This window comes from Mastacembelus armatus, chromosome 11 (assembly GCF_900324485.2).
Source record: "Mastacembelus armatus chromosome 11, fMasArm1.2, whole genome shotgun sequence".
NCBI lineage: Eukaryota > Metazoa > Chordata > Actinopteri > Synbranchiformes > Mastacembelidae > Mastacembelus > Mastacembelus armatus.
The window spans coordinates 1,297,190-1,324,768 of NC_046643.1; the positions used below are offsets into that span (position 1 = coordinate 1,297,190).

General features: G+C 38.9%; 1 protein-coding gene across 3 annotated transcripts; it reads right to left on the bottom strand.

Annotated features, from left to right (window-relative positions):
- smad10a (SMAD family member 10a) lies at positions 1 to 27,267 on the bottom strand. Of its 3 annotated transcripts, none has more exons than XM_026299826.1 (13): positions 26,556 to 27,263; positions 24,983 to 25,058; positions 20,132 to 20,375; positions 9,758 to 9,932; positions 9,611 to 9,634; positions 8,201 to 8,413; positions 7,706 to 7,963; positions 7,401 to 7,502; positions 6,677 to 6,730; positions 6,078 to 6,261; positions 5,555 to 5,723; positions 5,168 to 5,306; positions 1 to 4,345 (listed from the first exon to the last, which is right to left on the bottom strand). In XM_026299826.1, exons 1-13 carry the CDS (start codon positions 26,557 to 26,559, stop codon positions 4,134 to 4,136), a joined length of 1,854 nt encoding a protein of 617 aa, XP_026155611.1. In that variant the 5' UTR covers positions 26,560 to 27,263; the 3' UTR covers positions 1 to 4,133. The 3 variants fall into 3 exon arrangements, with proteins under 3 accessions (XP_026155611.1, XP_026155613.1, XP_026155612.1); XM_026299828.1 differs by having other exon boundaries at positions 4,134 to 4,345; positions 7,401 to 7,499; positions 26,556 to 27,267; XM_026299827.2 differs by having other exon boundaries at positions 4,134 to 4,345; positions 20,132 to 20,372.
- Positions 27,268 to 27,579: the final 312 nt, after the last annotated feature.

Sequence of the window (27,579 nt, forward strand, 5' to 3'; positions counted from 1 at the left end):
GATGATTTTATAATTTGGTGCTATACAAATAGATCAAATTGAATTGAATTAGTCCATGACACCAGTTTTGCAACTCCCTGAGGTTCTGTTTTATTCTGGTGTTCACAGACAGTTGATGCTGGGAGTCTTTGGTATCTCACTGATGTAGTGCTCCTACTGCTGTCACATTTGATGCCACACACCACTGCAGTCTCCCTCACAGGGATCCTGTCTTTCAGGTGGTCCGGCAGAGAAGATAGGACATAGAATAAGTTGTGGTTAAAGTTAGCATGTGGCTGTATATGGCGGATGTGCTGTGGCTCTGAGTAAAAGAAACTGTGTGCTTTTTTTTCATCTCCATGTTACCTGCTATATTTCACCACTGCATAGGAACTGTTTGTCATTCCAGTGAGGATATTTCACCAAATAATACTTTAAGACTATTTATTTGACAGGGGTCTCTGGCAAGACAACAAAGTTTGTATATGACAATACCATGTATTGATTTTATTTTAATATACAGTCAACATTACAAGAGCAGCACATTTTACAATAAAATAATTACAAAATAAAAATAATTTTCTAACATTTACTATATTTTTTCTGTTTTGTATGAATAAACTTGTGAAATGTTTTATGAATGGCATAAATTTTGTGTCACATTAAGAAGAGACAAGAATGAAAAATGCATCATCAGTGGTTTTGGTATAGAATGAAATAAGACTTTATCCAGAAACGTTTTGTCCGCTTTGTTCTGCTAACATATTTTGTGAAATATAAAAATATTGGAATATTTAACTGTACTTCCAATTCAAAATATTTTCAACTTGTAATAGGCTTTGTCATTTTGCAGTGTACCCTGACTCCTAACTGCTTTTTCTAACATGTGCAAGAAAAAGACATTTTCTGATCCATTTTCAGAATCAAACCGTTGGGCAGTGCATCCTGGTTTAACATTAAATTTCTCTCCAGGAAATGTACTGTAGAACAAAGACAACCAGAGATGCAGAGGCTGCCATGCAACTGCACAAGACCCCAAAACAGTTCTGTAGATTCATCTCAGAGAAAATACTGACTATATACTACCCCCACTTAACAGTCTAAGGTTGAGGATGTGTTGATGCATAGCTGCTGAGAGCAGTTTTTACACATCATGTTACTGCTGAATATAACAGCCCTGTTGTCATCATTAATCACATATATACTGATGGAAAGAATCTTATTGGTCAGAAACCTTTATCAGAACTTAAACACTTTAGTTAATCTGGGCTTTGGGAACAGCCCTATGATAATAATCTGTACATAGTGAATGTATATCTGGGTCTAAATTAAGCTTCTCCTATTTTCCTTTTAATTACATGGTACTTTTGGTATTCCATCAGTACAAATGACCGATTAAAACTGCAAGCTGTAAAACAGCAGTGAAATAATTAATTGGCTCAAATCAATAATAATGCACAAAATAACACTAGAAACACACAGGTACTACTGCAAAGCATTTCTGGACACTTCATGGAGGTGATGTGATAAACAGTGATCTGATGAGAGAGAGATCAGAATGATGCTGATGATAGCAAATTTGCTCATTTTCTGAGAAAGCCTACTTGAACACTTGTACTTCCCTGAATATAGGTAGAAGGGAACAGATTAATATGACATCTATTTGTGTTGTCCATGCTAAGATTAAAATAGTGCCAGGCATACTCATTCATATTTTATACTCACAAAAGACTAAGACAGTAAATAAATACTATGCAGGTAAGATGAGTTCTTTGTTAATAGTATTAGTCTATCTCTATAAATCAGTTTGATGAGCTACATAGATACCTGAGGGAACCACAGAATATCAGCAAAAATTCTGAACATCTTAAAACCAAATCACAATTTATGTGTAGAAAGACAAGCTTGTGTCTGACTTTACAATCCAGTGTTGGTGCATCTACTGTTGACAACAAAAGGCACAATCACAAATATGCATATGTTAACGGCTGATCTTTGCAACGCAGCTGAATCACATGACATACTGTATGTTTCCAAGGTACACATCTCATGAATCCTGACTTCACACATAAACACAGTACATTTCTTCACATTGGGATCTAGATCAACAGACTGTATTCCCACTTTGGATTTCACAGATTAGACCCTTTGACACAGATTACATTGTACCCTTTTATTCAGTAATATCTGTTGCCTGCCTCAGGACAGCAGATCTCTGTCTATATGGTATGCTGTGTCTAACACAAGCAGCCTGTTTGCAGCGGTTTATTTGAACTCTTGTGCATCCTTCCTCATGGTGAAATCAACTAAAGGCTTTTACAAGCATATATAGTTATATATACAGTACATCTGTGTGCTGGGTTTTGGCTTTAAAGCACATCTTTTTTTATTTTTCAAGTCCATTTTTATAGACTATCTATACAGTTCATATATTGAAAGATGTATGGCTCAGTATAATCGCTACTCTTCTCCAAACTCATGTTCCACAGTCTGAGTCAGACAGATCCAGTGGTTATGTAGATTTTAATGCCAATCTTTTTTTCTGGATATGATGCACATACATTTCCCTCCACAGAAACACTGTATATAAAGACACAGCATGAGAGTGCAATTCCAAGTCTACACCCTCCCTCAGGCTAAAGGTAGCTGCTAACTAGAACAACTTCCTAAAATGTGTGTCAGTCCTAACTTAAGGTTTTGGTCTGATAGTAATTCTTAAAGAATTTTATTTTAAAAGTAGTTCCTCAATGTGAGAGAACCCGCTCACATTCAGTCAGCTACTGGAGGTACTGTGCCCCTTGAACCCATACAAAAACAGTCTTCTTCATTTTCCTCCTCTCCTAACACAGCCAACTGCCTAGACTGAGCGGACTTCAGCTGCACAACCCTACTGTACACGACAGGCCAGAGTTCAAACAAACTGCTAGCTACATGTTAGCAAGAGATTATATCCTGACAGGTCAGACCAGAAAACAGAAAGGCACTAGTGTCACACTATTGGTCTGACAATACAAGCACTCAGTTTTCTGTCTCTGGACATTGTAAGTCACCATAAGTCTCTTTCATGAGTCCACTGTGCTGGAAAACTGTAGCGTATGACTCAATAACAAATCCCAAACTTCCGGTACCCAGCCTGTGCCCTCCCAGACTTCAGCCTGCCAGTGATGAACAATGTGTGTGCGGTTTGGGCAGGAAACTCAACTGCGACTTTGCACTTTAGTTATGAGGTATTCTGGCTTTGGTGATTTCCACCAACAATTTGGTTACATACAGGGTAGTACTGTTTCATTACAAAGTACAACACTACTTTAAAGCTTAATGTTTTTGACATTTTAGACTTTTGGTACAAAAATAATATAGTTCGAACTGAGCAAAATAGGTTTAACCAGCTACTCACGTGAACAGTTTTAGTTTAAATCAAGATACAGTTAAGAGCACGGCACAAACACACAGAGGACGTTAACACTGGCTTCCTTAACCCACACTTCTATGTCACATTTGTTGCTTTATAAAGACATGAAGAGAACTGTGATGCTGAAATTTACTGTCAGCATTTTCCAGAGGTAAGCAGTTATCTGTTTGGGATGTTGTCGACTCCTGGATAACATTATTCATGAATGTCTAAGTGAATGAGTCAAACACTCCCACATTTAGAAGAAATCCAAATTGCATATAAGGGATTCGATTTCTGAAACACATCCCTGCATTTGTGTGCCTTGAGATGATTGAATTGTGATTTGGCGCTATACAAATAAAACTGAATTGAATTGAATTGATTTGAATTGAACTGGATTTCTAGTTTATGCAAATGTCATTAGGACAGATGAAAACTGGTAAGTATACAAAGTCAAAATTTGACCCTACTTCAATGTGTTTGAGTTTAGATTTTAGAGATTAAGCATTTTATGACTGTGTGGCTGTAGACCTTTTGGTTTTATTGTATGTATATTATATGTCTATATATGTTTATGTGACAGCATGAATGATGTGTGCATTGATTGTTAAAAGCATAATGTGTTCTTGATCTTGTCTTCTCTGTGTTTCTGATTAATTTGCTCTTTATAATAATTAGATAGCATTTTTGGCCTGAAGCAAAAATGTCCAAACACTGTGCAAATGTTCACACACTCCAGATTGGAATTTAAACATGGTCTTCAATTAGCAGGCCCTGGGTCTGCCAATGGCATAGTGTGCAACACCTCATCCAGAAGTTGCAGAGCACGGTGCAGGTGTACCTCCACCCAGCAGGGGGTGTGTTTGATGCTCTGCCGTGGGTAGTCAGGCCCCCACCCTTTCACAAAGCTAAGCCTCAGGATACATAATCGCCTGAGGTCATCCACACCGATCCCTGCTGCGGCAGACAGACCTGAAATCACACGTGATAATCTGTGATGGTGCTTACTGTCACAGGGCTATTCAGTCATTCTTTCCAGATCACAGAGAACAGTTCATTCCGACACCAACTGTCGCTAAATAACTGTTGCTGAACAACTTTACAGGTCATTTCTACAGTAACAAACTGATAAGGTTCAATTTTAACAATATATGTTGGTTTAAATTTGAGCAACAATCCATAGGCACACACACATACACTATCCTGAATACTCATGAGTTATCATTTGGCTATCAGTATTAAACAGAAAAGAGTATTAAGATAAAAACTCTTACATGGTGTACTGGCTGCAGTTGCATTAGCACATAATACATATAAGACATACTGTATGACACATATGGTAATACAAACAACAAATACCAGAGAGAACATATACAGAGCCAAAAGTTGATCAAAGCTGCACAAAGCTCCAGACTGGGTGTCAAGCAATTCTTTTTTTATTGTTACGCTTTTTTTTTCTTTTAGTAGCCTCGGATAGTGCCACAGATCAGGAAGCTTCAGTACATTTTACTTACCATTTGTATTTTCTTGCAGCTCCTGTACTGGGCTGTCACAAGAATGAAAGAATGTAATTCCATCCCCCTACATAATAATTATATATGTTTCTTGGGCCACTGTTAGTCCGTGGGCCCTTGGAATTGAATTCCCTCTTTACTGTGCCCATGATCCAGAGGCTTGTATATGGAGAGAATGGCAACATTTCTACTGTGAACACTGAACCCTTCATTGCATTTCAAACTGGCTTCCAGTGGGTAATGTTAATATCAAACACAAACAAACTCATAACACACTTACTAACTGCAGGTGCAATGCCTCCAACGCTGCCTGGACCAGGAATATTTCCTGCCACAGCAGCTGCCTGTGCAGCAGCTGCAGCCTGAGCTGTCGCTGCCTGTTGCTGCATCTGTCTGTGGCACTGCCGCAGGTCAAACACCTGACACACACAAGCAATAGTACCATTCATTCTTAATAACATTTAACAACACTTAACAACTTAACATTATGAAAGGCTCATTCCAAATGGAAGTGTCACTTGTGTATTCTCCTAGAAGTCTTGCTATCTGTAAGCTCAATGCTGCTTTTTCATGGGTGTTCTCGTGCGAATAGAATAGCTGAGGAGTTTAACAATAGAGAATCTATGTGTGTGAAAATGTGAGTGATGTGTGTGAGCTGGATTCTGACCTTGATGTAGGCTCCAGGGTAGATCTTATGTACAGCATCACCTGGTGCTCGGCCTGCCTCTCTGTCGAGGTAGTAGCTTTGTACAAACACAGCGTGGTCGCTCATACACCGCATCCACACATCACCCTCTCCACGACACTCCAGCTGCACACCTTTACCTATGTGTAACCTGTTAGACAGAAAAAACATCAAAAACAGGTGGGATAGTTACCTGTGCTCTAAATCTAAAATCTAAAATCACTATTATTTTAATTATTGCATTCATTTTAAAATATTTATTCAGCTGTAACATGAACAGGACAAAGTGTTGGTGGCAGCAGAAGATAAAATCGTTTAATAGCAGATTTTTTATAGGGGGATAGCAGTAAGTCAAACAAATGAAATTAATAAAATCATTCATTAAATAATATAATCTTTGTTGCTACTTGATCCTATATGAAAGTCTTTAATATAAAAAAGAAAAAATACAGGCAGCCATTAAATCTATTTAAGACACACAGCAGAGGAGTGTTTGTCTACACACCTAGCTCTCTCACTGGCATCTGTGCGGTGGACATTACTTAGCTGGCCGAGGCAGAAGCGATCACCTCCTGACGGGTCAACGTAACCATCAACTGTCACTACTGGGCAGCTGGAGGGCACCTTGAACATCTCACCCACCTGGACATCCATTTCGAAGTAGGAGATAGAGCACCAAAACTCTGGTCCTGCAGTGACCAAACCAAAGGTGTGACAGACAGGTAGTTAACACATGCAGTGAATGAATGAGTGGATAGCAAGTTCTGATTTGTGCTCCATTTAATCTTTGAGAATTATAGTCCTGCTTCAAAAACCATTGTAATTAAGTTGTTTAGATGTATGTTTGGTTATATATGTCAGTAGATCTGTCATCACCAACTGTTTATGGTTTATGATAAATGTCTGTCAAGAAACGCTGGTGTGAAAGTAAATAAATTAATTACTATATGCTATTACTGTATGTTTATAAATGACTACTCACTAAGCTATGTGCAGCACACTTCTGAAGGAAGTAACACAAGTCCAAAAACTATAAGAAATCAGTGGCACCATTAACAATTAACAGTTCAGTGTCTTCATATGTACAACACAATAGTGAACAACCTGGATGATTGGACACCGAGGGAGGGAAAGAGGTTGAACTATGATGCTGAGACCCTGGAAAAGTAGAGGAACAGGAGATTAGTCTGAAGAAGTAAAAGCAAATCAGTATTTGTAGGTCTCTACCTAACTCTGAATTTTCTAAACTCAACCTGAATTGTAGGTCATAAAAGAGTGTGCCTTCAGGTTTTCAAAGTGCATCAAAGGCTTTACAATTCATAAACACATATTTTCCCATTAGTACCTCGATGTAAAATATTACAGAATAGCATAGCTTCAAAATAAATAAATATAAGACACAAGCGTATAGGACTCAGAGATCAGATTTTGGTGAGTATACAGTGCAGTAACAAAGACACAATGGCAAACGGGAAAACACATTCAATTGTAAGAAGCCAAACTCATAATCATCATGATTATCATCATTTTCTTATACTACATTTTGTATTTAGTAAAATCAGTGAGCAGATATCTGTCTGAGAGTGTTTCAATGTAAGCTTCCAGCTTTGATCATGCACTTCATTAATGATATTCACCAAAACATGCCCTGGGGAAAATATAATTAACTAAACACACTCCAGATTTTCTACTGCCAATATATTATATATAATCTAAGTCATTAAATACTAAAACAGTGTGAGGAGAATTTTCTAAAAGCCATAGACATTACATAAGGTTATCATATGCAAAAAAGGAAACATTGCAGAGAAGAGAAGCTGTATCTTACAGTGATGGTTTGAATGATGGAGGGGAGGTTGTTGGTGACTGCGGCCGTTCTGCTGCAGTCCTATGGGAGTATAGGAGGCTGTGCTGCTGCCTGTCCAAACTGCTGAAAGTAACATAATCACTGTGACAATTTGATGTGTTCATCAGAGTATAGCACCCATTTATAATAATCATTCTCTTAAGCAGAAAAGAAAACACAGTAAACATATGGCATTTTTCCATCTGTTTGTCCAGACAAACAGGACTCTAAGGCAATCCAGCAGTGCAGTACTACAATACAGTAAAGATTTCAGTATGTGAACTCACTATGGAAAGCAGCCTGGCTCTGAGAGTGGTTATTGTTGCTGTATCCATTTTGTCCATGCGAGTGAGAAGGAGGTACGGAGGGTTGTTGTGAATGGGAGGTCTGCGAAGATTGCTGGGCAGCCTGTTGTTGAGGTGCAGGTTGGGTTGGGGTCGGAGGTCGTGGTGCCGGGGTCATGACTTGAACCTGGGGTGATGGAGTTTGGAGACGGCCATCACCATGACCACCCTGCAGTGGCAGGATGGCGCCAGAACCAGAGACTGGAAGGACAAGAAAGCAATGCAATCTGACTTGTGTTTGACAGCCCAAATTCAAATAGAGAAGCTATAGCTCTCTGCAGTTTTTGAGCACATTATTTTATTCTTCAAATCCATTTAATTGAGACCCAAAAGTATTTATCTGCTATCTTCCTAAAACAATGTACTCTGGTCAATCATAATGAACACCATCTGATAATGACAAGCAATTAATATAATAATAAGTAATGATGAGCTGACCTTTGGGTGAGACAGGCAGGTTAGTATATCTGGAGACAGGTGGAGGTCCATGGACCTCAGAGGACATCTGTGGAGGAGGCAAGGGCTGGCCATAGTGGTCTGGAAGGGGAAGCTTCAGGGCTGCATGATGTTCAGACAGAGGCATGCCAGGTGGAAGGTCCATCTGTATGCAGTCATGAATGTATTCCTCCTTGATGAGTCCACCTGGTGCTGCTGCAGGAGGCAGGCCGTTAGGTCACATTATTAAAACACTTCATTGAGAATATTTGATTTACAGGATGGGATAACATCTCTTTGAAAGATAAAGTCCTGCCATTAATTAACTCATCTTTATTAGACTTACTAAATTTATCTCTAGTATCAGGCTACATACCACAGGCCTTTAAGACTGCAGTAATCAAACCTTTATTCAAAAAGCCTAGTCTTGATCCAGGAGTCTTGGCTAATTATAGACCAATATCCAACCTGCCATTTATTTCTAAAATCCTAGAAAAAGCTGTTGCTAAGCAGCTATCAGACCACTTACACAGGAATGAACTATTTGAAGATTTTCAATCAGGATTTAGAGCACATCATAGTACAGAAACAGCACTGTTAAAAGTTACCAACGATCTTCTCTTAGCCTCAGGTAATGGATTAGTTTCTATACTTGTCCTCCTAGACCTTAGTGCTGCAAGATGTTGTGGTCAATAGTGTCGAACTATTGACTACAACATCTTATTACAGAGACTGGAGCATATGACTGGTATCAAAGGAACAGCGTTAAAATGGTTCCAATCCTATTTATCGGACAGATTCCAGTTTATTCATGTCCATGATGAACCTTCCACACGCACAAAAGTTAGTTATGGAGTTCCACAAGGCTCTGTGCTAGGACAGATTCTGTCTACCCTGTACATGCTTCCTTTAGGCTACGTCATTAGGATGCACTCTTTACCTTATACATGCTCCCCTTAGGCAATATTAGGAAACCATCCCTATTAATTACCACTGCTATGCAGATGACACTCAGTTGTATCTATATCTATTAAACCTGTTAACACAAACAAGTCATTGTATTTGGGCCTAAAAACCTCAGAAATAACCTTTCTAAAATTATAGCTACTTTAGATGGCATAGCCCTGCCCTCCAGCACTACTGTGAAAAACCTTGGAGTTATTTTTGACCAAGACATGTCCCTTAACTCACACGTAAAACAAATCTCTAGAACTCCCATCTTCCACCTGCGCAACATTGCCAAAATTAGGAACATCCTGTCTCAAAATGATGCAGAAAAAATAGTCCATGCATCTGTTGACTGTTGCACAAGAAGATCAACATGTCTGTTAGTTAGATACCAAGTCATATGGCACCATTTTAAGTCTCCAGCTCTAATTCAATGATTATGTGATGCTGTAGAACAGAACTCACCTGTGTTCTGAAGGCTGAGACCAACTGTCAGAGAAAGACAAAGAGAACATGGAGTGAAAACCTGACTACACGTTGTACAAAAAATAAAGCACCAGTTCATTTAACTCTCATTGTTACCATTGTTGTTGAAGTATGAAGCAGACTTACCGATACCTGGAGACACCACCCTCTCATAATGGTAGGGGTTGACACATACATTGTCATACTTCAGATCAAATGCGTATTGACAAAACTTAACATGTTTAAGTTCATTCTTGTGGAGGTCAGGCCAGCGCCACAGCCGCGCATAAATCACATGAGGAAAACCTTTCCTCCCTGCCACCTGAGGACAGAGAGCACACCTTTAGGATAACAGTTTCTATACATTGTCATGCTCATTAAAACTAAAAAGCCTATCAATCTTTTCGAGCAGGGGTTTCTAACTCCAGTCCTCTATGGCCACTGTCCTGCTTGTTTTCCAACTATCCCTGCCCTACCCACTGCTGATTACCTGGATCAGGTGTGTTCAGCCAATCAGAAGCTCCAAGGACAGAGATAGTTGGAAAACAAGCAGGACAGTGGACCTCGAGGACTGGAGTTAGAGACCCCTGATATACTACATCCTACATCCATGTTTGATTTCAGCTTCTGTTGTTACTCTGCGATTCCATTACACATTGTTCAAATCTTTATATTTTTCACCTCCTGTTCACCAGTGGATTTTATCTTTAAAGACAGTCCTCGGATCTCACAGATGCTTCCCTGCTGTGTGAATGACAAAATGTTTGCTTTGGCCAAAACCAATTTAGGTAGCACAACAGAGTTGAGCAGCATACGTTATACTGAAGGAGCAAAAATATCAATGAACACAGACTGGCTGCAGTATATATACAGTGTGTGGTGCCCATCAGACTGGTTATGTAATTGTTAATTAAATGACTCAGAATGCAAGTCAAGAGTAATTTTTTCTCTGTTTCAGTGCTACTTCAATACCTGCACATTGTGTGTGAAGCACAGGTTGGTGCTGAGATGAATGCAGGTTTGCAGACAAAGAAAAAAAGACGCCAACTCCCACAAACAGTACTATATTGAATAATAGGCTAGACCACAAGTGTTTACTGTCACACAAGCCAGGGAAAAGAGATAACTGTTACAAAATGTAAGTATAATATGTCTAACATGAAAATATAGAAAATAGAAGGTATAATTTAAAACATGTTATTTTTATGTTCACAGAGCACTGTATCTCGTTCACGTCCTTACTGTTGGCTTAAGTTCTTAACAACTAACTCACTTCTTTTGACAATACAGAACAGAGGACACATGAAAAAACACATATACTTCTGTGTGCCTTCATCTCAGGTCTACCCCATCATTTCATAAGGTGGAAGATGGTATTAGAAGTGTGATCTAGCTGAAACTTTCCCTTAAAGATATTAGCAGGTTACTAATACACATAACATACAGCTAAAGAAATACGTAACATGCAGCCTGACTCTTTACATAATATACGGCTGCAACAACTAATTGATAAAACTTATAAAAATTGATTATTAGAATAGTTGGTGCCCTGCGATGGACTAATGACCTGTCCAGGGTGTACCCCTGCCTTTCACCCAAAGAGAGCTGGGATAGGCTCCAGCAAACTGGTGGACAGTTGCCATGAACTATGGTTTCTATGTGCATCACCAAGAGACAAAGTTTTTGGCACCGCGATGAGAGTGAAAGTGGCACTTGATGCAAGGATTCTGAAGGTCCCCCAAATTATCCTGCTGTTACATTATCACTGGTTAAGTTGGCTGTCCTGGTTCTCCTGAAAGTCTGTCCGCCACTGGCTCACACCATGACATTATCCAGACTTTTTACAGGGGAGCTCATAGTAAAAAGTCTGAGTGACGTCCAGTTCCTGTTCGGACAATTGTATTTTTAGATTACTCATTAGGATAATGTCTATTCAAGTGCACATCTGAAAGCATGTCACTTCATTAGTGTTAATGTGTCACTTTGTTTTTGTTTCCAGTAAGCACCTGTTTTAATTTATTAAAATTTAAGATATGTTTAAATGTTGTCACTTAAAAATTCAATTTTATTTTATATTATTACATGTGTAGCAAACTCATTTAAGGTTAATATTTTGACAATGAAATGTTGAACAGACTTCTCTACATTTGTAAAAATCAGATTAATTGAAGACATAAATGACCAATTAATCAATTATTACTATTTTATGCAGCCCTAATATGCACATTTCTCACTTTATTCAAGTTATTAAGTTGTACCATTCAGACATGATGATCGATTTTCATCTATTGGTTTTAAAACACAGACAGCAACTTGTGAAATACTATAGTTATGAAACAAATCCTGTAAAACAAGCAAGCTGGTCTAAATGGTGGGTCTTTCTGGAATTTATGTACTTTAGGCAGTACACAGAATACCGGTGTCCTAGGTCTACTAAATATGCAACTACAGATAACCATTTGTTTTGAAAAACATTTTAACTTTAACTATGTTCTGAAGTTAGAGATTGAGTGAAATGCCAGAAATTTCTAAAACAAACTGTTGAATCCCTGAATTGTAATAGTTCCATTAATGCTTTCCTCTGTTGCATTGTTAGATTAGGCTAGTATATCTAGCTCATTGTATAAATTCATCTGCACAAGAGGCTCTCACTTTTACATTTATCATAAACTTGTACAATTTAACTTATATCTGAAAAGGATCACCTCATATTAAACCTTTTATCTTACACTACAACTCACTTTCAAAAGAAGATGCAGTTACCCATGTTCATTATGTCCCTGTTTTTACTCTTCTTATGGCTGTTATGTGTATCCTCTTGTGCTGGACTCAATGACTATAAAGTCCGAGTGACTGAAGTACACAATCAATCAAAGCTGGGGTTAACCACACCAGGCGGGACCCCAAATCCAGGCTGTGCAAAAAGGCCCACGAGAAAATCCAGCATATGACAGCAGGGTGTAAAATGCTAGCAGGCAGGGAGAACATGGAACATTGTGGACTGAAAGAATTGATCACTGAACCGCAACACTAGGCTCCTGTGCTGTAACAGACTCATTGCAAGTTATCGCAAACACTTGAATGATTGCCCCCTGTTGGTGTTGCTCTCCGGGTAAGCGAATCACTTTTTTGGAGCAGCCCGGAGAATTAGCCTGGGTGACGGTCCGACGGAAACATACTCCTAAGCAGAAGCCCACGGCTCATCACCTGCCTGTTCACGTTTCTAATAGATTTTCCCCGCTCAGCAACACACCCGCTGAGAAACCGACTCTGATAATTGGCGATTCCATAGTCAGGAATGTGAAAATAGAGACACCAGCAACCATAGTCAAATGTATTCCTGGGGCCAGAGCGGGCAACATTGAGTCAAATCTGAAGCTGCTGGCTAAGGCTAATCGTAAATATGGAAAAATTGTAATTCACGTCAGCAGCAATGACACCCGATTACGCCAATCGGAGGTCACTAAAATTAATGTTGAGTCGGTGTGTAATTTTGCTAAATTAATGTCGGACTCCGTAGTTTTCTCTGGACCACTCTCCAATCTGACCAGCGATGACATGTTTAGCCACATGTCGTCGTTCCGTCGCTGGCTGTCTAGGTGGTGTCCAGCAAACGATGTGGGCTTCATAGACAATTGGGCCACTTTCTGGGGAAAACCCGGTCTGGTAGCGAGAGACAGCATTCATCCCACTTTGAATGGTGCAGCTCTCATCTCTAGAAATTTGGCCGAGTTTATTAGCCGACCTAAAGCACGACAATCCAGAGTGGGGACCGGGATGCAGAGACTCAGTCTAAAACGCCTCTCTGCAGTTTCCTTAGAGCCGCCGGCCCCCTCAAACCACATAGAGACTGTGTCTGCCCCTCGAACATATAAATCAAATAAATCAGAAGTTAACAGAAGAGGAGTTATTCATAAAAACTTAAAAATTAAGACCACTCCTCTTATTGAACAGAAAAACGGAACTGTCAAATGTGGATTAATAAATATCAGGTCTCTTTCATCTAAATCTCTGTTAGTAAATGATTTGATAACTGATCACCAAATTGACCTACTTTATCTTACTGAAACCTGGTTACAGCAGGATGAATATGTCAGTCTGAATGAATCAACCCCCCTCAGTCATAAAAATTATCATGTTCCTCGAAGCACAGGTCGAGGTGGAGGAGTATCTGCAATCTTCCACTCAAACTTATTATTAAACTTTCATCCTCAGAACAGTTATAACTCATTTGAGAGCCTCACTCTTAGTCTATCGCATCCAAACTGGAAAACACAAAAACCAGTTCTACTTGTCACTGTGTACCGTCCACCTGTTCCTTACTCAGAGTTTTTAACTGAATTCCCTGACTTTCTGTCTGATTTAGTGCTTCGATCAGATAAAGTCATTATAGTGGGAGATTTTAACATTCATGTAGATGTTGAAAATAACAGCCTCAGCATTGCATTTAATTCTATATTAGATTCAATTGGTTTCAGTCAAAACGTTAATAAACCCACCCACTGTTTCAATCACACCCTTGATCTTGTTCTGACCTATAGCATCGAAATTGAACAGCTAATAGTTTTTCCCCCAAATCCTGTTTTGTCAGATCATTCTTTAATAACTTTTGAATTTAAAATGATGGATCATGCAGAGTTTGGAAGAAAATTCCACTACAGCAGATGTTTATCCGACAACGCTGTTAATAAATTTAAGAAAATGATTCCATCTTTATTTACATCTATGCCAAGTACAAACATAGTGGAGGGCAGCTGCTTCAATCCCACTCCCTACCAAATTGATCATGTTGTTGACAGCGCTGTAACCTCACTGCGTGAAACGCTTGATTCTGTAGCCCCTCTGAAAAAGAAGTTAGTGAATCAGAGAAGACTAGCCCCATGGTATAATTTACATATTCGTACCTTAAAGCAGGCATCACGAAGGCTGGAAAGGAAGTGGCGTTCCACAAACTTAGAGGAAATTTTTCTAGCCTGGAAAAACAGTCTACTAACATATAAAAAAGTTCTCCGTAAAGCCAGAACTGCATACTATTCATGACTAATAGAGGAAAATAAGAACAATCTCAGGTTTCTTTTCAGCACTGTAGCCAGGCTGACAAAAAGTCACAGCTCTGTTGAGCCCAGTGTTCCCTTAGCTCTCAGCAGTGATGAATTTATGAGTTTCTTTACAAATAAAATCACAACTATTAGAGGTAAAATTCAGCAGATGCTTCCTATACCTGCAATAAATGAATCTTCTACTACAGTAGCTCTTGAATCATCTGTAGGACCTCAGTTATGTTTAGACTGCTTCTCTCCCATAGATCTCTCTGAATTTACATCAGTAGTTGCTTCATCGAAATCATCAACGTGTCTCTTAGACCCCATCCCGACTAGACTGCTTAAAGACACCCTGCCATTAATGAACTCATCTTTATTAGACTTGGTAAATTTATCTCTAGTATCAGGCTACGTACCACAGGCCTTTAAGACTGCAGTAATCAAACCTTTACTCAAAAAGCCTAGTCTTGATCCAGGAGTTTTGGCTAATTATAGACCAATATCCAACCTGCCATTTATTTCTAAAATCCTAGAAAAAGCTGTTGCTAAGCAGCTATCAGACCACTTACACAGGAATGAACTATTTGAAGATTTTCAATCAGGATTTAGAGCACATCATAGTACAGAAACAACACTGTTGAAAGTTACCAACGATCTTCTCTTAGCCTCAGATAATGGACTTGTTTCTATACTTGTCCTCCTGGACCTTAGTGCTGCATTCGACACCATTGACCACAACATCTTATTACAGAGACTGGAACATGTGACTGGTATCAGAGGAACAGCGTTAAAATGGTTCCAATCCTATTTATCGGACAGATTCCAGTTTGTTCATGTCCATGATGAACCTTCCACACGAACAAAAGTTAGTTATGGAGTTCCACAAGGCTCCGTGCTAGGACCGATTCTGTTCACCCTGTACATGCTTCCTTTAGGATATGTCATTAGGAAGCACTCTATTAATTACCACTGCTATGCAGATGACACTCAGTTGTATCTATCTATTAAACCTGTTAACACAAACCAGTTAACCAGACTTCAAGCCTGTCTAACTGACATAAAGGCCTGGATGATCAGTAACTTTTTATTTTTAAACTCAGAGAAAACAGAAGTCATTATATTTGGGCCAAAAAATCTCAGAAATAACTTTTCTAAAATTATAGCTACTTTAGATGGCATAAACCTGGCCTCCAGCACTACTGTGAAAAACCTTGGAGTTATTTTTGACCAGGACATGTCCTTTAACTCACACATAAAACAAATCTCTAGAACTGCATTCTTTCACCTGCGCAACATTTCCAAAATTAGGAACATCCTGTCTCAAAATGATGCAGAAAAACTAGTCCATGCATTTGTTACCTCAAGGCTAGATTACTGTAACTCATTACTATCAGGATGTCCCAATATCTCCATAAAAAGCCTCCAATTAATCCAGAATGCCGCAGCCAGAATCCTGACAGGAACTAGCAAGAGAGATCATATTTCTCCTATATTGGCTTCTCTTCATTGGCTCCCTGTAAAATATAGAATAGAATTTAAAATCCTTCTTCTCACATACAAATCCCTTCATGATCAAGCTCCTTCATACCTTAAAGACCTCATAGTACCATATTATCCCAATAGACCACTTCGCTCTCAGAGTGCAGGTCTACTTGTGGTTCCCAGAGTTTCCAAAAGCAGACTGGGAGGCAGAGCCTTTAGTTATCAAGCTCCTCTCCTGTGGAACCAGCTCCCAGCCTGGGTTCAGAAGGCAGACACTCTTTGTACTTTTAAGGCTAGACTTAAAACCTTCCTCTTTGACAAAGCATATAGTTAGGGCTGGCTTCAGGCAACCCTGAACCATCCCTTAGTTATGCTGCTATAGGCCTAGACTGCCCGAGGACCATCGGTGCACTGAGCTCCCCTACCCTAACCCCCCCCCCTCTTCCTCTCCTCCGACCTCACATGTATATTCCACCACTGAATGTCACTAACCTTGTGCCCTCTCTCTCCCCTAGTTTGTGCTCTCTTCTTCTCTCTCTCTGTATCTTCTGCAGGTGTCCCTGGTCCTGGAGCTGTATATCGCTGACGTGCAGTTACTGGCCCCACCAACCTGCAGTGTCTATTTGTTGTTTATTGTTTTTTCCTCTCCACTTTCGCCAAGTGCTTGCTCATAAGGGATTTGTTGGGTTTTTAGTTTTAGTTTTTGTAAAGTGCCTTGAGATGATTTGTATTGTGCTTTGGCGCTATACAAATAAAACTGAATTGAATTGAATTGAATTGAAGAGTCTCCAGCGCCGCCTCCTCGGCCAGAGTCTCCAGAGTCTCCAGTGCCGCCTCATTGGCCAGAATCTCCAGAGTCTCCAGTCTCACATAACACTTACATCTTCAGTGATCTGTTAAAGATGTGGTTGCGCTTGATTGTGGAGGACAAAATTGGTTGCCCCTGTTTCTCTCAGGGATTCCGCATCATCTCTGCCGAGCTACAGTTCAAATATCGCGCCACAGACACCGCCGACAGCATGGAGGTCAGCTGGTGCAGCTAAGGGCTTGTTTTAGGGCTTGAGATGATTTGTATTGTGATTTGGCGCTATACAAATAAAATTGAATTGAATTGAATTGAATATGTCAGGATTCAGGGGTTTTGTTGTGTTTCTCCTTTTTTCTTCCCTTCTCCCTTTTTGTCCCTTCTCTTTTTCCCTAGCCTCCTGCAGCTTGGCGACGGGTGTGGTTGTGATGGCTGAAGAGACACACGGGGTTTCAGATTACAGGATTCACTCATTCTCTCAGTCACTGGTGTCATCCAAAGAAGCAAGCCAAAGAAAAGGAGGCTACAAGTCTTCAGCATCTATTTAGTTTCAGTTAGTTTTTAGGGTCTACTGGCTGATTAGTTACTAGCTTCTTTGTATTCTTCTGATTTGTGTTATTATTAAATTCACATTCATCATGTGCTTTGCACCCTCATCTCTGCATTCAGGTCTGTTCGCATTTCTTGACAGAATCCTCTGACCATGGACCCTGCAGAGGGACAACTGTGTTTGGGAATTCTTCTTCGGGAGGCTGTGAACTGCCCAAGACTATGAGGAGGCAGTATTTCAATGTTCAGTATGTTCAGTATTTCAATAGGATTTCTGTTGTTGGGGCAGTCTCAGTGGCTGATATGGTCCCTCTGATTCATTCTGAAGAAGACCTGGGCTCCTATTCAATCACTGCTTAATGTGTGGTGACTATCGGTAATAGGCTGCTTACAACTCATGCTAAAACTCTGGTTCCTGGGCATCAGGACTTGAGCCCCAGCGAAGCTCAGGGAGTAGCAGAGGAGCTGAACTCCCAAGCTCTGCCACAGCCCTCTCTCTATCAATTAACCCGGGCTATGGGTTCCACGGCCATTTCTAACTGTCGACGACAACGCCGCTGACATCCTGTGCTGCAGCCAGAGTCCGTAGTCTTGCAGCTTGAGTCCGCAGAGGCGGCAGCGGTTCAGCAAGAGAGGTTCCGCTCCAGCTCCCCAGACCTCAGTGTGCCAACAGGCATGTCTCCACTGAGGTTCCTCTTCTGCATTCCAGACCTCAGTGTACCAATGATCGCATCGCCGCTGAGGTTCTGTTCCAGCTCCCCAAATCTCAGTGTGCCCATGGCCGCATTGCCACTGAGGTTTCTCCCGTGCATTTCAGACCTCAGTGTGCTGACGGCTGCATCCCTGCTGAGGTCCCACTCCAGCTCTCTGGACCTCAGTGTTCTTTTTTTTCCATGTGTTTAATAGATATGAACAAGTTCTTTGAAAAACATATCTACCATCTTTGAAACATGTCTATGTTCTTTATGCTGTGGTTTCACTAATAATAAACATACATTTGCATAAAGCATCCATGTTTGTCCATGCCCATGTTGATTAGAGTATTAAAAACTTGAAAAGTATTAATTTAAGGTACATTTAGAACAGATAAAAATGTGTGATTAATCACGAGTTAACTTATGACAATCATGCGATTAATCGCAATTAAATATTTTAATCGATTGACAGTCCTAGTTATTATTAAATTCACATTCATCGTTATCTAAGGTCTGCTCCCTCATCTCTGCATGCAGGTTCACTCGCATTTATTAATACTGCATTTACAATCAGAGATAACAGCTGCTTTGACAATAAAAACCTGTGTAGATCTAGTGTTTCTTAAATTGATAAAAAAAAATCAAAAAATAAGCAAAATCGATAATGGTAACGTTATCAATATAATCTTACCAATTCCCATGCCTAGTTTCAAGATTGAGCACCATTATTCTAACGAAAGTTTCTTATGTTTTATAAACACATCCTCTGTTCTTTTTGCACTAATGTGCACTATACACACTATAATACACTATAATATTATAAAGGTATTTTTCTACAGATCATTTAGTTTAAAACTTGGGAGAAGTATTTGGGCTGTATTTTGTCAACAGTTTTAGACATGTCTATGATTGGGAAATGCAGGGGTTTGGTAACAGCAGCATTGCAACAAGGCTAACTTTAAATGAAAACATTTTTATTTGCATTTGGTTCTGCTCTGTTTGGTGAACACTAACATATGAGAAGGAAATCAAGAGGTGTACACATGAAGTCACATTGACTGATAGGTAAGTGAGTGATTGAATAATTCAGATGATGTTACCCGGCATTACACGAAACCATAGAAGAAATTTAAAACAGACTGGTTCAGTATTAGGAGTGGATAGTTACACTGCAGTCTTTTTACTTTGTGTATTAGGGAAAATCACCACTGCCCTGTGCTGTACATATGTATTTCCATGGTAATAAAACAATCCTACAAAGTACATATCTCTCCTTTATTGCACAGATTAGAAGATCACTGTCTTGACAGTTCATGTTCCACTGATGGCTTTGTTAATAGGTCAGCTTTGGAATTCAAAGTAATATTCTGTATCTACAGTATGATCAAAAAACTCCTGTGACTGGTGTGCCTTCTTTTCACACCACAAATAAAATTTGATAATGTCCTTGGAGATCGACTGACACGCTCCTTTTCAGATGTTCTCAGTGCAAGTATTTCATCTTCATTTTCAGCATTTAAACAGCATATGTACTCCTGTTCTCATATTACCACTAATGTCTGCAACTGACAGCTTTCACATCAAGCTAATCAAACCAAAGCAAAAAGTCAAATGCATCAAGTTCAGTAAGGGGGTTAGGTATGCATGCATGCACCCTGAAACATAACAAATATACACAATTAAAGGAGAGGGGGTTAACGAGAAAGAGAGGGAGGGAGATGTTATATAATGGTGTTAAGAGTCAGGTTTTGGCTTGAGGTTTTAATTAGTTGTATCTCAACCCGTTACAGTATATTGTTGTATATTGTCACCTTGTTGCATAGTATGCATATGTATTGTATGTCATCACCTGCTAAACATAAACTGCCCCAAAAAGGTAACACTTTAACATTGCAGTTAAAGTTTTATGAGTGCTGTAAATAAAACTAGATGTGTGATGTTAACTAACCTGCAGCCGTCCATCCAGTGTCCTCTGGATGGTGACACACTTGCTGGGATGGACCCCATTGGTAGTGATGGCAGTGATGAGTGAGTCCAGTTCATCCTTCTTCTCCTTCAGCTTTTTCACCAAGCTCTCAATGGCCCGCTTAGCAAAGCCCTCGTTCTCTCCGCCCTGCCGGTGACACATGAGGCTGTGGACGATGCTGAGGCAGGCGTCGTTGCTGCTTGGAGGGTTCACCGACATGATGCTGCTGCCACAGAACACAAGAGGAAGCTTCCTTATGCTTAATTAACACATAATGCTCACTAATGTGGCCCACTCACACACTCTTCTGATTGATATTCTGGTATAAAGGATATATTCTGTGACAAACATCTGGATATATACCTCATTTGCTGGTGGAAAAGATTTTGAAATAAAAAGAAACACATAATAATCACAAGGTATAATTGAGGGGAGAGGAGAAACAAGGAGTCTAGGTCCAGCTGAACAAAGCAAAGCACATGGAAGTCGATGGGTGTCAGTACTGAGATGCTGTATACAAATGCATTCATTATCTGTCATTACATGCTGAAGTGTGTAGTGTGATCACTGATGACCACGTTCATACTCAAGTTTGAAAAATACAAAGGAAAACAGACAGTTCGCCATTTATTTTGTATTCGCTACTAGGGCTGCAATAAAAAAATATTTTAATAATCAATTATTCTGTCAATTACACTGACCCTAGTTAGGAATAAGCGAGTATAGCTAATGGACAGATGGATTATTCTGTCAATTATGTTATTGATTAATTGATTAATCAGATTTTTACAAAAGAATATAGAAAAGTCTGTTTTCAACAGTTTATTGTTAAAATATGAACCTTAAACCAGGACAGTCAATTTGACCATTGATAATATAGCAGCAGGCTAATTTGAGAGGTCTCTCAGAATCCTTGCATCAAGTGTGAATTTCAGTCTTGTTGTTGTGCCAAAAATGAGTCTCTCTGCAACACACAGAGAAACCATAATGCATAGGAACAATGGTATGTGTGCCATTTTTTCAACTCTTTGTTTTGCTTTGAGTAGGAAGAAACAAACATGAAGTTCAGTAAAATAAGGTAAAAGAAACAGAAAAGGAAACCATCAATGGCGCATAAATTCTCAAGTATGCAAGTGAACACTCACCATGTCCTTGAATTTTGTCCATTTCCTAGGTACAACATCCGGGGATCCCTGGGAACCTTATAATTTAAAATAACCTCAGAAAGGCTGACAACCTTTTCCCATAGGTTGTATTCTGGCATATGACCAGAAAATGTGAGAATGATTGGCATTACTGCACCCGCACTGTCTCCAACATTGTTGCTGTATGCCAATTTGTTTGCTTTTAATTTGAGGTGTCACAAAGAAAAGTGTCAAGATTTTTCCAGCCAAATTCTCTCCAGCCTCCAGAGCTTGTGGAGCTATGTTGTACGTTGCACATCAGATGCCAGTCACAATCTGAAACTTCGATCTGAAATTCCTTTTCCCATTTAAGTTTTACATACAGTGAATTATTACCATTACATTTCTGTAAACAGGTATACAGTCTAGAGACAATCTTGGAAGGTATCTGTTTATAAGGTTCGATCATCATTTTTATTAAAATATTGCATTCTACTGAGAGGCCTGTTTTGATCTGTGAGTCATAAAAACATCTTAATTGTAAGTACCAGAAGAAGTCTTTATTTTCCGATTTAAATTCTTTTTTAACTTTAACAAATGTTTAAAAATGACCCTGTCAATTTTGCAAATAGCTGTGATTCTTTTATTTATCCATTTTTGAAAAGTGTTGTCTGTTTGACCTTGTATAAAATGAATTGTCTGCGAAAGCCACAAACGCAGCCTGCTTCAAGCTTGTATTTTCTAACTATATCTATCCAAGTTTTGAGTGTTTCAGTAACTTTAAAAGTATAGTTTTCCTGATGTCTGTAGTGTTTATCACCCAGCCTAGCCTGAGGTAAACCATTGCTTTGGGAGAGCTCTATTTGCTTCTATTTGGTAAAATAGTCTGGACACAATATATTTCATCTGGGCAGCATAGTAGTGTTCTCTTAAATTGGGCAATGCAAGGCCTCCCATCCCTTTTTCTAGTTGATAGTTCTAGTTGATAAACCTAGATATCTGCTTGTTCCATGCTCTAAATTGTGAGTCTGGAATATGGACAGGCAGAGAGAGAAACAAGTACAGCACCTCTATTCTTGAGCTGAGATCTAGAGTTCACATTAACCATTTCAACATATCTCTGTATGTCGTTAATGATTTTACTACAGTTTATCTCAAATAGCTTGCTCAGATCTTGCATAATCAATCAAGGTATTTTATGATGCCCATGTCCCATTTTAATTTATACTTCTGTCTGACAGAGCTACTTGGAGTGTAATGCAGGGGACCTGTGTTTTGGAAATGTTAAGTTTATAACTTGAAATTTGACCAAAATCATCCGGTACGTTCATGAGTTTGGGTAGTGTTAAGTCAGGATTCTGTGTGCATGTGATAATATCGTCGGCAAATAGTCCAATTCTATGTCCTTCCTGTGCTATTGTAATCGCTCTAAGACCATCATTACAAAGTTTTATAGTAATCTTTAAAGATTTTCCAAATTATGTCTGGCTCATATTTTATTTCATTACTAGTTAGGTCTCTGATTTTTTGTATTGAGTGTTTAATTTCTTGGAAGGTATGTTCTAAGCTGCCTTGCCAAAATCCTTGTAGCTTTGGAACCAGACTCATAGAATGAATCGTAATTTCTTTTCAATCTCTTCAGACTTCATGTTTTCTATATCTTTTCTTACTGATTTTATTTGTTCTGTTAATTCCTCACTGTTTGTTGCTGTATCTCAAATTCCCTTAATTGTTGTTGTAATTTATCATATTTTAACCTTTTTATTCTATTTAAATATGATGTTCTTAAAATCAGATTACCTCTCATTATTGCTTTAACTGCGTCCCAGACTATTGTTGGTTCAATCTCATTTTTTCTGTTAATTCTAATACAGTCTTCAATTTCATTCTTTATTTCTTTCACAATTGATGCCTTATTTAGGATTCCCAAATTCAGTCTCCATAGAGTGTCCTTTTTTTTGTGTCATTCAAAGTTACAGTTAGGTATACTGCATTATGGTCGGAGATGTCCGCTGTCCCTATGATACATTCCTTAACCCTGTGTCTATCTGTAATATTAATCAGAAAATAATCAATTCTGGAGTCGACTTTGTGAGTTGCTGAATAGTGTGAATAATCTTTCTCTTGGGGATGGAGGTTCCTCCACACAAATATACCATTCTCCTTGATTAACATATTCACATTTCTTGATGAACTGTGTTTGTGTTTTCTACTGATTCTTGTGTCAATATTATAATTTAAGATGGTATTCCAGGCCCCTGCACAAACCAGTATTCCCTCACTCAAAGAGACAATTTTATGACAATGGGCATGGGCAGAGGCAATGTGCATTTAAGGAGCTTTGAGACAAATCGTATCATAGTTTTGTTTAGAGTTTCCCTCTTCCCCCTCTGCAACTCCAACTCCAAGGAATATTATTCCTTCTTGATCTGGACTCTAAATCTGCTTTTGCTGCAGACTTCTCTGGTGCTTCAAGGCAGTTTTTTTTATCAGTTTTATCCATTAATTGTTGCACCCATATTTGCTACAAAAATAACAATGATTTTATTAGCATATAATTAATAAAGGTTACTGTGTATCAGCACAGTCTTTGTTGTGGCTCTTGTAAATCTAGGTAATGCTGGGTCGCCTAAGATAAAGAATTTTTCCCTACAGAACTCACAAACACAAATTGTGTGAATTTTATGAATCCAGTAGAGTATTGTCCTCTGTTAACGTGTCTTCTCAATGCAATAAGAAGCAAGTGACACTTGTGATATAACTTTGCTCTAACAACTCATTCCATCATTGTTTTGACAGAATGCACGAACAGCCAATGATAATGAAAATATATGTCGCACTGAACTAATGTGCCTGGAAGAGTGTTAGAGTGGAGTAGAGTTCAATTTGTAAAAGGAAATAAATATTTAAATCAAACGTAGGAGTAAAAAGGGAGCTTTACACTTGACTGAAATAGAATGAATCAAGCCAGTAAACAAAACTCTTGAGATTATGCTTGTATACAATGAATTGCTTAGTTAAATGAGGATGAATAACATTTTAGATTTCACCTAGGGTGTTCCTGTGGGCAGAACATTATTTGGTCATCGATAAACTCACTGAAATCAAGCATAGGCAGGTAGAAAACAAACCAAACATGCAACCAGCCTACTATACCAGACTGCTGTCCTCTGGTTACATTTCAGCCTGTCCTTTGTCACACCCCACCCAGGATAAATTAAAATTTACAAGCATGCTTTCCAATTTTATTTTTAAGTTTAGATTACGATTCTCTGCTACCTTCAAATGAAAATGTTGCATTAACTTTAATCTCACCTTTTAAAGTCAACATAAAAAATAAGTCTATAAAATGTTCCAAAGAATGGACATATGAACACCTATAATCACTCCATGACAACTGGACATACTGACAGCATAATATAATATCTGGTTCCAGTTCCTGTATGTTTCTGAATATTTTAAGTCAGTTTGACCACCTCTTGATGCAAGCTTGAAGAAGGACCTACAGACCCACACCAATATCTATTATATCTTAGATTTTCACAGTTTCAAACCACAAACCAAACAGCATGAACACGTGTTCAACCCCAGGATTCACTCATTCAGACCACAGTTCACTGTGCCTGTGCAAAAGTCACCTCTACATTAGTTTAGTTTGAAGATATTATAGTCAATAAAGGCAAAAGCACTTGGTGCTGATATCACTTACCTGGTATTAAGTTGGTCAGCCAATGAGTGACCAGAAAGTTCACTGGCATCATGATGACCCAGCTCTGAATCAGTCCCTGTTGGCAGAGCAAGGAGACCAGAAATCAGTAGATGCCAGTATGCAAATGAAAACATTTTTAGAGCTTCTGCTTAATTCACCCTTTAAAGGTTTTAGCTTATTGACATTACAAATTGCTTAGCATATAAGCACTAATTCAAAGATGCATTTTTGCATATTTAATCAGCATGTATAGATCCCTATGAAGTTAGCCAAGTGGTTTCATGACGTTACTCTGAGTTTCCTTTGGGTCAGATTGAGATATGACTGGATGTAAAATTTAGGTTTATTTGAAATGCAAAGTTAACATGATGCACACAATGGACACATTTATTGCCAGGTTGAATTATACTGGAATTTTCCTTTTTCTTTCTCTTTAATGTTTGGCTGGAGGCACTAATTGTAACTACTTTTTAACTGTTAAGGGGTCAAAAAATTAAAAGGTAATTGTGTTGTATGTGAAATACCAATCTGCAAAAAGAAGTTGAAATATCCTTTTAAGGAACATTAGACAATTCATCTATTAGCTGTTCAACAGAAGACTTATGGCTGCACTTCTGATAGCCAATTAATTACTGAACTAATTTTAAGTCATTTTAAAGCATAAATGCCAAAATGTGTGGATTTAAAATGGAAATTAATTGTCAAGTATATTAAAAGTGTACAGTAAAATAAATGCTTTGCACTTGTGGACATTACAACCTAACACAAAGACTATGTAATATACATGTAACATGTGCCTTTTTGTACATTTAAGGCTTAACTAACACTGATATTAACATTTACAACCAAATATATTGTACAGCGGGAACACCTAACGGTCATTAACAAATTACGCAGAATCCACAAGACGTGAGACAAGGCAGTTTATTTTAAAATAACTCACACACAGATGAGCTGCCCATATGCTGACAGTCACAGGTCAGTGTTGCTACAAACATAGCCTCCCAGCCACACACCCACACACCTTACGTTCATGTATGCTTTTAAACATAACGTTACTGTTAATCGTACAGGCCCCAACCTTTAACACCAGTATGATAACTGAAGGTCAATACCCTTCCATCAGTGTGATTTGTTAGGAAAACATGAGATACAGACTATCTATCTATCAACATATCTACCAGACGTTAATTTAAACCTGAACCGTTTCCTGTTCATACATTTACTTCACTAAGATGCCACATCGATTAACATGCGTCACGAAGTCCCCTGTCTCAATAAATCCAAGAACCAGTTGATATAATAAATAAATGCGTATAAAACACATAACTGATTTCTACATAAAGTCAGTTATTAATGTAATTGTTTTAAGTTCAACGATTAGGGAGAGAACAGGCCTGAAAGGCAGAATACAGAATACACTAAATCGGCCCCGAAGGAAGAATAACGTAAGAAAGCATTCGTTGCGGATACAAGCAGGTTACAGTACTCTCGGTTATTCTGTTACAACGCGTGGTCGAGATATTGGCGAGAGTAGGGGAAAGAAAAAAATCGATAATTGTTTTCTACTTACACATCAGCCAGAGTGGATAGAAAAACTTGGAGAGAAGGATCGCTGAGCTATCCTAGAGTGTTGTAGTGTTGTCTGTTTATAGCCCTTTGTATAAGACCTATATCTTGCTCAGTGTCCACGGGCCTAAGGTCTGTTTGAAGTCTTGTAATATCATAAGCTAATATTATTTGTCATTTGTCCTGCACTAGCTTGGTGTCTCTCCTGTGCAATCCTTTTATCAGCCCCACTGCCTCCTCGTGCATCCTGCCCATTCCTCACGCGCACGCCACAACAATAGACGGTAGACGTCGTGCGCGTCAGTGTCTCGACATGCTGCAGCCAATCGGATGTCAGGTCTCAAGAGGACTACCTCTCTCAGCCAATGACAAAACGGTTCTCACAGCAGGGGCTGCGAGTCAGACTCTGTCTGGTTCGTCTAGATTGACAGGCCCGCGAGACTTGTTTTTTTAAGGTGGCGCCGCTGAGATTAGCGTCCCCAGCACACACATGCGCGCGTTTTTTATTCCTAGTGGGGCCTTTACAGTCACACATTCATTTCGTACCGATCTATACTAACCATAATCCTTACCTTAAACCTTAATCTAACACCAACCTAACATTAAACCTGAACCTCACATTAAACCTAACGACATCACCTTAAAATTCAGTAATTTACAGTTGGTGGAACATTGGTCAAGTCAACTCCAGGTTTCGATCCCCAAAAATGTTTGTAATACCAACCGTGCGCACATAAAGTGCAACTGTCTTTTTTTAGCAACAGTCTGCTTCACCGCTGTACTCTCTGCTGTCAATGAAAGTGACAATACAGTAAATGTAGAAATTCAGGGTTCAAGTCATTCAATTCAAGGTATGTCTCACAAAGGCCAGATATTATCTTTTTGCTCTATAGTTTGATGGTTTTCATAACCATTTTGTAATTTCTTCATTCTGTCTTTGAAATAACTGTCATTTGATAAGACCTATAGCTAAAACAGAATTTGTGTTCCCCTGGGGTACCAAAGTATTGCTATTGACAGCAGGCCAG